The sequence below is a fragment of the Megascapheus bottae genome, chromosome 7, assembly GCF_031878675.1.
Source record: "Megascapheus bottae isolate mThoBot1 chromosome 7, mThoBot2.hap1, whole genome shotgun sequence".
Lineage (NCBI taxonomy): Eukaryota > Metazoa > Chordata > Mammalia > Rodentia > Geomyidae > Megascapheus > Megascapheus bottae.
The window spans coordinates 62,046,326-62,057,573 of NC_143515.1; the positions used below are offsets into that span (position 1 = coordinate 62,046,326).

The window sequence follows — 11,248 nt, forward strand, 5'->3', positions numbered from 1 at the left end:
GCTCAGATTCCTGAGTAGCTAGAATTAATGGGGTGAGCCACCAGAGTCTGGCGTACTTTTTTACTTTCTTATGCTGAAATTTTGGACAATTCCAGTCCGTGGTGATGATGGCTCAAATCTTTGCACAGAACAGCACATTCCTGATTCTGCTTTGCAGGGGAAGACTTTGGCTTTCCAATTAGTCCCAGACTTAGCATCAACTTGTGAAAAGGAACATGAAAGCACATCTTAACTTAATCCTCAATTTTCCAGTGCACAAGGGAAATGTTTACGATGCTTTCCTGCCTGTCTGCATGACTAACTACAACACTGCTAAGCCCAAATACTAACTGAAGCCACAAGGTAGGAAAAGCTCAGTGGTCAGGACATTCGGGAATCCAAATCAAGCCTCATGGATGGAGGATTCTGGTCACTGTTTTCCAGACGTTTTAAGAGCTAGTAATGTCTTATTCCAGAAAGAACTCCTTCCCTGCCCACCATCATTTCAAAGTACATTTTCCATTGGTTGATTCCTGCTTAAAAATCACATGGGTTCTCCCACACCACAGCTTTCCTGGCTCCTGATTGACAGCTGGCATGGAGTAGCTAGCGTCTCCATTGAGGGCAGGGGAAGGGAGCATGCGCTGTAGGGCTTTGCTGGCGCATGGCAGCTGGCACTGACCCAGCCCTTCGCGGGTGGTACCTCCTGCTAATGATAGTAGGTGGATTGTAGTCCAGACTTCAGCTTCCCCAGGGCAGGACTAGCCCTTTCAAGTGAGCCCAGTGAGACCTCTAACAGGCCCATTCTGCCCACAGAGAAGGAGGCAACTTACGTTTGGTGCAGCGCTGGGAGCCCGGGGCCTTGCTCCAGCCATGGCAGCACTGCCCTCCACAGACATTGACCCTGAAACAAAGCAAGACTGTGAGCCCAGCAGCCGTGACGCTACCTTCTACCACCCCTTTCCAGAAGGTTCCTGGAAGGCCAGCCTCTGGATCTGAATGAGTCAGACCTAAGGTGCCCCAGTGCAAGAGTAAGGACCATATATCAGGGGAAAGCTTGCACGGACAGGAAGGGACAATGGGATCCAAATAAATGATTGTCTTCATCCCCAAATTAAAGCCCATTTTATTCTGCGTCTTCTCTGGGTCCACGGTTGAAACTGACTTCCCGACAGTATTATGTGTTTAGAATGGTAACACACCTCCTGAAGCAAAACACCAAATAAGCAAAAAAGAAATGTCCCTTGTATCCCAGCCTGTGATTCATGAGGAAGAGGGCTGCTCACAGAGAGAACTTATCAGCCCCTGGGAACCTTCCAACCCAAACGTCTGTGGGTGCTAACCACCCCCCCCGACCCCTCCTTCACGATCCTAGCACCGCAGACCCCACAAATCCTCAGGGAAAGCCCAAGCACCTCAATTTGTAGGATGCTTAGAAGTTCCAAACCATAGAGCCGAGGCTGGAAAGTAAGTCAGCCTTCTCTCCACACAACTTGGCTTTTTTGTTGTTGTTGTTTTGTTATTGTTGTTGTTTTATCCGCTAGGTCAAAATTAAAAGTGGGCTGAAAAAAGAGACGTGTGATTGACGCTGGGGGACCCGGCGGCAGTGACCTCAGGTTTACACCCATCTTCCAGGCGCGGTGGGGTAGGCGCACGGGAGGTGCCGCCCGGGGCAGAAATGCCTTTTGTGTTGGCCCACAGCTCGGGTAACAATGCGCCCCGCGCTTCGCATCCGTCAAAACGAAGGGGCGGGAAGGGAACGCGGACCCACCGCACGGCGCCCCCCACCCACACCCAGGAGTGCGAGGGCGGCCCCGACCCCTCGGCCTCCGCGACGCCATCGCCGGCCGCGCCGGGCGCGCCGGGGGCGCGGGTGTGCGCTTACCCCTGCAGCTGCCGCTTCTGGTGAACCTGCAGCCTCGAGCCCGCGCCGCTCTGGGTCCCCTGATGCACTTTGGAGCGCACGACTTGGCGGCCTGGTTTGGCGAACGGGGTGGCCGCGGGATGACCACCAGGCTTGGGGTGGAGCTGCCCGCCGGGGCTCCCGGGGCGCTCAGGCCCCTGCAGGGCCGCGCCGCCCGCTCTGCCCGCGCGCCGGGTGCGCTCGGAGGGGGGCCCGGCCGCCGCGGCGCTGGGGGCGCCCGCCGAGCTGCGGCTGTACCTAGCGTTCAGGGCGACGTTGAAGGTCCGCGGGCGCGGGGGCCCGCCCAGGGGCACGGCGCCCACCGCCGCCGCCAGGCCGGGGCCCGGGCGCACCACGTAGGTGATCCTCCGTACCCGGCCGTGAGCGGACGACGCGGACGCCAGCAGCACCGCCCCGAGCACGAACCCCCACCTGAGCCAGGCCCCCGCCATGGCGGGCTGCAGTCCCCCGCCCCCCAACCGCCGGCCGGGCGATCGCTCGGGGAACTGCCCAGAGCCCTGCAAAGACCGGGAGGAGGCCAGCTCGCCCGCCCGCCAGGGAGGAAGTTCTGCCGGCGGCGGAGCGGCCGCGGACCCCGCTGCGGAGTGGCGGGGAGGAGGGGGCGGGCGTGGGGGTGGGGAGCGCGAGCCCGGCAGGGGAGGGGCGAGGGGCGCGCGGGCTGCGCAAGGTGAGGGTCCCCCCGGGCGCCGCGCCCCCGGGGCTGGCGCGGCGGGCGCGGGCGAGGGCGGGCGCGAGCGCGCGGGACGCTCCGCTCCCAGGCGGCCCGGGCCCGCTGCAAAGTCTTTAAAAAGTTTCTCCCCGCGGTGGAAGCGCGTGTCAGATCCCAGCAGCCAATCTCGGGCAGACGTGACGTCAGGCAGCGGATCCTAATTGGGGGACGCGCAGCCACCCCGCGCATCCACCGAGACTGGGACTGTGGGTGGGAGAGGCAGGGGTCTCCATCCCCGGCCCCCGGTCCCCCATCCCCGGGAAAGGACAAAGGGCTCGGCCGGGGTGGTAAATAAACCAAACGCCCCAGCACGCCCTCCGGGGGGAGTCTCAGGAGATGGGCTGGGTCCTCCCTGGTTTGCTGCGGGAACTGGGGTTCACAATGCCAAATCGTGGTCCCCGAAAAGACTCTCTGAGGATGCACAGAGCTCTCCAAAGGAAAGATGCTCCGTCCCGAAGATGCTCGTGTCTGTAGTCGTTAAGTCCCCGGCGACCGGGTTGCAGCTCGGTCTGCAGCCTCTGGTACCCTCCACTGCTCTCTAGGCAGATAGGATGGCATCGCGCGGACAGCAGGGGGCGCTCGCGGGGACGGTGACAACCACTGCGGGTCCGCCGCTGGCCCTCCAGCTGCAACAAGGCCCAGCTCCAATCCCGGCAACCCCCAGAACACTTCTTTTACTTTCTTCTTTTTTCTTTTTTTTTTTTTTTAAAGATTATTACCCTGTACCCTGGCAGGGCAGATGAAGATTAAGAGACATGGAAGGTGTTTTTTTTGTAGAAATAACGACATCTGCACATCCAGATTTGGGTTTAAAACAATGTCACCAGCAGAATGCATGACTTTGATAATGAACCTGCAATAACATAAAACATGATCGTAGCAGTCCGTTAAAAAATAATTAAAATAATAGTGATGAGGGCTAGGAATGTGGCTTAGTGGTAGAGTGCTACCTAGCATGCATGAAGCCCTAGGTTCAATTCCCAGTACCACATAAACAGAAAAAGCTGGAAGGGGCAGGCACTGTGGCTCAAATGGTAGAACACTAACTTTGAGCAAAAGAAGCTCAGGGACAGTGTCCAGGCCCTGAGTTCAATCCCCAGAACTGCCATCATCATCATCATCATCATCATCATCATCATCATCAATACCAAGTGTCTAAACCAATCAAGAATGGTCCATTTCCACAGCTTTGGTTGTGCTTGCTCAGGTTAATTTGCAGCTTTTCCTTTTTGGTGTTTGGTCTGCTTGCTTGCGTTGGCTTAAGACAACTGGTAGCAGGTGAATGGCTAAAGAAGCATTCAGTGAAAATCCTTCAAGATTGAAACAATCCCTTTGTCTGTTTTGCTCTGTGATTTGGAAAACTATCTACAATGTTTGACTTGGCAGGAGACCTCAGCCCAGCTTTCTGTGAGAGCCACTGTCATAGAATGAATAGCCTTCCTGCCTCACACTGAGGCTAATTGGCTGGAAGACTACAGGCAATTCACCACTCCCCCCTCTTCTCTTCTCCCTTTTCCTCCTCTGTCCTCCCCTCCATTTCTCTCCATGCCTCTCGCCTCCTCTTCCAACCTCAGCTTCCTCCTCCTTCACTAGAGAAGTTCGAAGAACAGCACTCTCCAGCCCTTCGCTGGGGTCTCTGTGGCTCTAGCAACACCCAGCATCCCTGTGGACAGGATCATTCCAGGTCAGACTCCACGCCAGGCCCAAGTGAGCCAGCTGGAGAAGATGAAGAAGCTGGCTTTCCTTTTGCAGCACATTGTATATGAAAAATACTAAGCAAAGACCTCCATAGCCACCACATGCCTGCTCTGAAGAAGGCACAAAGGGGCCCCCTGGGCAGGCAAAGCTTCATCAGACACAATGCCTTTGTCACTGAGAAACCTCAAGCTTGAAACTAAGGAAAGCTTCACAACTAAACAATACCTTAATTAAACCACATTTAAAGAGAAAAATAGAGGGGAACTGTTACAGGAAGAACTCTGTTTCTGTGATCCTGTGTCATTGTAGAACCTTGAGCTCCTGTCATCCCATGGATGACAACCCCTCTACCTGCAGGGAAACAATTCCTACCTGCAACTCAAATCAATCCATGAAGAGTTCACCTCTGGAGTAGGGGTGCTGTAAGAGCAGAAGAGGACGGGGAGTGGGACAGGAGTATGGAGCAGAGCTAGCAGCACAGTACAGAGCCAGGAACTGAGCAGAGAGGGGAGAGCTGGGTAAATGGTACCAGACTTTACCAGTCTTCAGTGGTAGATGAATTTTGTGAGTAGCTCTCTCCCAGAATACAGAGGCTAAAGGCTCTCATGCTGCTGCCTGATGAGAACCTGAGCAAGCCAAGGCTTTTCTGAGCCTCAGTTTCCAGCAGATTCAGGAGAGTGCCTAGAATCTTTGTTTTTTCACTGGAGTTTACCTTTACTATGTTTGATAGCCTTTCTGAAAAATGTTTTCTATAATCCCAAGTACTCTGGAGGTGGGGGCCAGGAGGAAAGCATTTTGAGAATAGCCATAGCAAAAGGTTGGCAAGATCTCATCTCAACCAATAGCTGGTTGTGGTAGGATCCATCTGTCATGAAATGGGAAGCTCATAGCCCAGAATGGCATGGACATAAACTCAAGACCCTACACCTTGAATAACTAGAGGACAAAGGGCTGGGGATGTGTTTCAAGTAGTAGAATACTTGCCTAGCTAGCATGAATCCCTGAGTCTAATTCCCATAATTCCCAGTATCACCAAAAATATGTGTGTGTGTGTACAAACATACATACGTACTATATATATTGTGCATGTATAATGCAGGAATTTTATGTGTGCACATATGCACTACAATAAGGTGGATCTTTCTAGCCAATTACAACCTTCTGACAGTTGTAGCTATAATATATAGCACAGTCAGATTATCACTAAAATATAACCATTTGGAAAAATCTTTTGTATGAATGTCAACCCCACCCATAAAAGACCATTCACATATTTGAATATGTGTGCATATATGCCCAACCATTAATATGGAAACCTGTGTGGGCAGGCAGCCCCACTCCTTAGCAGGGAGGCGCCAGCAAAAATCACAGTTTTCCACATAAGTCTCTTGCTATTGACATAACTAGCAAGATAATCCTGGAAAAATGTGCTACACTCCCCATGTTGTATCATAGGTGATGGTTGCTCTTCTAAAACACTAAACTCACTATTATTTTGAAAGTGAAAGCCCAGTTTCTGTCAAGCACAGAGACTAACCTTGGCTAAGCCTAGACCCAGTTGTATGCCATGGATCTGAGACCCAAAGCCCCCTAGGGTTCAAGGTCCATTTATATTGGCAGAGCACAACTTCCTGGTTCAAAAATCAAGCCTTTAAAGATCTCATAAAACTTCTTGGACTTCACATGATTTTTAACAAAACAATACTCAGATGAGCTAAGTGTAAATGAATCAGAAAAGAGGATTAGGTTTCCCATAAAAACTCATGAGTTTGAGGATTAGGGGAAGAAAGAAGGGCTGACAAGTGCCAAACATTTTAAAGCACTTTGAGACCATTAGTCAAACTCAAAATGCAGCCAGGTTCCCTCATCTTTACACTTTATGAGTTTTGTAATTGAAAATCTTTTCCTACATTTAAGATCAGCTACAAATCAAATTTAGTGGCTGTGATCAGAACTGCTTGCACCAAGCCTTCCTCCAGCCAAGGAGTACATAAAGGCCCTATTTAGGCCTTTTTTGTGTTTCATCAAGAAATTCTTAGAAAGAGAAAGAGAGGAGAGAAGGCAAGCAAGACAGCATGGAAGTTGCACACAAAGAGAAGATGGAGGGGAAACTGAGATGTAGAAAGGAAAGCAAGAAGATGCTATGGCATGAATGAGTGCCCCAGAAGGTCAATGTTCTAAGGGCCTGTGGCCAGTGGTGCTATTGTATAGGGATAGAAATTTAGGAAGGGTTCCCTAGGTCATAAGGGGTGTGTCCGTGCAGGTAACTGAAGGATCCAGATCTCTTCCGATTGCTCTTTTTACCTCCTGGGTCATTTGCTCTGCCTCACACGTCAACCATGATGTGCTGCCTGAAGTGAGGCCAGCTCCTCGTAGACTGGAATCTCCACAATCACAAAGGAAACAATTTTTCTCTCTTGTAAGTTAGTTGCCTCAGGTATTTTGTGATAGTGACAGAAAGTTTGATGTGGGAGAAAGCAGGAAAGATAGTGGGTGGGGAGAGTTATGCAATGCAAGAAGGAGCAACTAGGCAGATGGAAGTAAAGACAAAAGACTGGGTGGCAGGGAATAGGCTAATGGTAGAGTATTTGCCTGGCATGCATGAAGCCCTGAGTTTGATTCCTACCACCACATAGCCAGAAAAAAAAGCCAAAGGTGGTACTATGGCTCAAATGGCAGAATGCAAGTCTTGAGAAAGCCCAAGGACAATGCCCAGGTCTTGAATTCTAGCCCCAAGACTGGTGCACACACACACACACACAGACGCACACACTCAGATGATTGAATGGGAGAAGGGGGAAATGGAGGTAGCAATGCACAAGAAAGGGGAGGAGAGAATTAAAGAAATCTATGAAAAACAGAAACTATGGCTATATATATTTTCTCGGGCTGCACTTTAGGATGGAGCCTTATCTGAACCTCATCTGGTTGTGATAGCAGCTTGTCCTGGTTTGGGCTAGAATTAACACTAGCTAGTTACCCACACCTCATACTAAGTAGGGGAATCAAGAAGTCCCACATAAACAGGAGCTCAAAAAAAAAAAAAAAAAGGATCTTAAGCTTGAGACAAACCTAAAATAGACATCTCAATTCTCTGTCACAGTCTTCTGTCTTACACTTTCGACTGCTTCATCCAAAAAGACGAGAGAAGCCTGGCACTGGTGGCATCCACTGTCATCCTCGCTCCTTGGGAGGTTGAAAATAGGAGGACTGTAGTTTGAGACCAGACCAGCTAAAAAGTCAACCTATCATCCCAAACCATGTGTAAGGCAGAGATCGAAAGATGGCAGTGCACGGATGGGAGCTAGATATGGTGGTGCACCCAGCAAGAATGGGGAGCCACGGCAGCACACGACGTGGCCCAGGCAAGTATGCAGGCAGGAAGCAAAAGCCTACCTCAAAACTAACAGATGAGCTGGGCACCAGCTGGCTCACACCTGTAATCCTAGCTAGGCAAGAAGCTGAGATCTGAGGATCTCTGAAGCCAGCCAGGCAAGAGACTTTAATTACCAGCCAGAAAGCCAGAAGTGATGCTGTGACTCAAAGCGGTAGACCTCCAGCCTTGAGCGGAAAAAGCTCAGGGACAGTGCCCAGGCACGGACTTTAAGCTCCATGGCAACTAAATAAATAAATAAAAGAACAGGTGAGGCAAGGCCTTGGTGTGTAACACCTGGGATGCTAGTTACTCAGGAAGCTGAGACTCAAAATATCAAGGTTAAAAACCACCCCTAGCAAAATGTCCATGGAACTTCATCTCCAGTTAACCAGCAAATACCAGACTGAAGGAGCCACTCAAGCCAACGTGTGCCAACAATAAACAAGCAAGCCACTCCTGTCCAAAGTCCAGAACTCAAGCCAGGAGACCAGCACAAAAGAAATTTTCACAAATGTAAATTTAAATTAAATAGGAACAGAAAAGACAGGAAAGAAACTAGACTGGAGGCATGGCTCAAGTGTCTAGCAAATGGGAGGCAATGAGTTCAAATGCAGGACTAAAAATAGTCATAATAAATAATGATTTTGTTGTCCCTTGGTTATTCCCATATTGTCACAGTATCTTACCTTGTTATCTAGCATATACCATTATTTTTTTGTTATTTGAAATAGGAAAGGGAAGGGGGGAAACAAGATTAGGGGAGGGGGTGGAGGGAGGGAAATGGCGACAAAAACATGAGAAGGGGTATCAATGTGAAGTAATGCACCTTTTATCTGGCAAATATAACTGTAAGCCTTCTATTAATTACAATAAAAATAAAATAAATAATGATGTGTTAGTGCACACCTGTAAGTCCAGCACCCTGGAGGCTGAAGCAGGAAGATCCAGAATTTGAGGGGCTGAACATGGGGAGATCCTCTGTTTAAAAATAATAATTTTAAGTTGGGCGCAGTGGTTCAAGCCTGTAATCCTAGCTACTCAAGGGGCTGAGATCTGAGGATTAAGGTTCAAAGCCAGCCCTGGCACAAAAGAACCTGAGACTCTTATCTCCAATTAACCTCTAGAACACAGGAAGTGGGGCTTGGCTCAAGGGTAAGGTGGTAGCCTTGAGCTGAAGAACTCAGGGATAGCGCCCAGGCTGAGTTCAAGCCCCATGACCCACACACAAAAATAAATAAATAATAATAATTTTTTAAAGTGGGGGAAGGAAAGATTCAAAGCATGTGACTTCCTCTAAACCTGATTCTGTTTCCAAAAATAACAACACCAAGCTTTACAGATAAAAATGAGGGCAGAGGGGGGGAGGGAAATGGGGACCATGTCATGAGAAAGGATATCAATGTTTGTGAAGTTATGCACCTTCTATCTGGTGAATATAATGTAACCCTTCTATTAATTACAATAAAAAAAATGAGGGCAGAGACCTCCCGAAGAAAGTGCCAGTGTGTGGGTACTGAGCTGTATGAGCAGGGTGGAGATGGGTCTGCCTTGGGGGACCAATGGCAAATGGAGGCGAGAGCTCCCCAACATTTCTCATCCCTTACCTCATCTTTATTTGTTCAAGCAGCAGGTGCTGAATGCCTACAGAGTTCCAGGCAGCCAAAACAAGCTTCCATTTAACTAGAAAAGTTGAAATAGATACATTGCTGGATTCTGGAACAATGTCACTGAAGAGAATCTGGACTAAGGTGGCTTCCAGACCAGTCATTGTACATGTGACACAGATTGCAAAGCCACAGTGGCATGCAAAATGACCCCTAAGCAGGAAAGAGCATCTAGCCATGGTCTGCCTTAGAGCAAATGGGTGAAAGGAGACCCCCTAAAGTATTCCTCTCTTGTTGACCATTTGATTCCCCCTTCACAGATCTTCCATAGAATTAAGACTTTTTTCCACTCTCCATAAAATTCAGAACTTTTGAACATATGAAAGTTCATGCAAATTAAATACATGCTAGTGCAATTTCAGCCACCTTCACCATTGCCATCCTCCATCTCTGATTGGACCAAGGAAGTCCAAAGGAAATTGCCCCTCCTACAAAGAAAAAGACACACCAAACTGAGATGTACTTCCACCAAGAGACCTCTGCAATGCTGGCTTCACCGACAGTCCTGAATCTTTCATTCCACTTCCGTATACCTGCTCTAAGCACTTGGTTACCTTCCATTCAGTCAGTAGGCCTTTTTTTACTTCCTGTGTTTTAAGCTCAACATTGGCCGAAAACAATGCTAGGAAGAAAAAAAAAATAATGTTGGTGGTATCACAATCCCAGACCTCAAGCTCTACTACAGATTGCAACTGGCACAAAAATAGACCTAAAAATCAATGGAACAGACTAGAAATAAAACCATATACTCAAAATTATCTGATACTTGATAAGGAAGACAAAGAAATATACCGGTTAGTTTAAATGGGCATGCAGAACCCTAAAATTAGATCCCTTTTTGTCATCATGCACTAATGGCAACTCAAATTGGATCAAAGACCTCGACATCAGACTTGAAACTTTGAAATTTCTGCAAGAAGGGATAGGATAAAACCTGGCAGACACTTCTTGAAGAGTTACAGATAGAGAAGATAGGAAAGAAACCTGACAAGTGGAATTATACAAAATAAAAGGTTTCTGCACAGCTAAGGATATCATTATTAAACTAGAAAGACAACCAACACACAGAGAGATTTTCACCAGCAATAAATCTGACAAAGGCCTAATATCCAATATGTAAAAGGAGCTCAAGAGAATAAACCTTCCAAAATTTAATAAGCCAATCACTAGATGAGCAAAGGAGCTCTTCTTCTTCTCAGAAGAAAAGATAAGAATGGCCAAGACACAAAAGAAGAAATGCTCACCATTCCTGGCCATAAAGGAAATGCAAATCAAAACAATGCTGAGACTTCATCTCAACTCAGTAAGATTGTCCAACATCCTGAATTTGAACAAAAACAAATGCTGGTGGGGACGTGGGGAAAAGGAGCCCTAGTGCAATGTTGGTAGGAATGTAAACTAGTACAAGCACTCTGGAAGGCAGTCTGGAGGTTCCTCAAAAAACTAAACATAGAAGTTCCCTACAACCCAGCCATACCACTCCTGGGCATCTACCGGGATCATTACAAGTCAGGATACAGTAAAGTCACCCGCACATTATGTTCATTGCTGCACTGTTGTGAATAAATAGCCAAGATATGGAAACAGCCCCAACAACCTGCAATAAATAAGTCGATTAATAAAATGGGGTATATATACGGTATGGAACTCTACTCATATGTTTTAGAAAGGATAAGATTATTGTCATTTGCAGGGAAGTGGATGGAGCTAGAACCAATCATGCTAAATAAAGTAAGCCAAGCTCAGAGAGATAAATAGTGTACATTTTGTCCCATATCTGGAAGTTAATTTATACAGAACCCTATGCATTCACACATACACACACAGTTCAGGGGAGGAACACAAAGGTATGACTTTTCTGAACATAATAAAATACTAATTATTGAAACAAACTCCAG

The 11,248-nt window shown here is 48.1% G+C and overlaps 1 protein-coding gene across 6 annotated transcripts in view; it reads right to left on the minus strand.

Annotated features, from left to right (window-relative positions):
- Positions 1-2,334, minus strand: part of Ltbp1 (latent transforming growth factor beta binding protein 1) — a 367,263-nt gene extending 364,929 nt beyond the window's left edge. For all 6 annotated transcript variants that reach the window (XM_090337166.1, XM_090337170.1, XM_090337167.1 and 3 more), the window contains exons 1-2: positions 1,865-2,334; positions 813-883 (exon numbers count right to left, since the gene is read on the minus strand). In XM_090337166.1, the coding sequence (XP_090193292.1) occupies positions 813-883; positions 1,865-2,334 (541 nt within the window). The remainder of the gene's footprint in view (positions 1-812; positions 884-1,864) is intronic.
- Between the last annotated feature and the right edge of the window lie 8,914 nt (positions 2,335-11,248).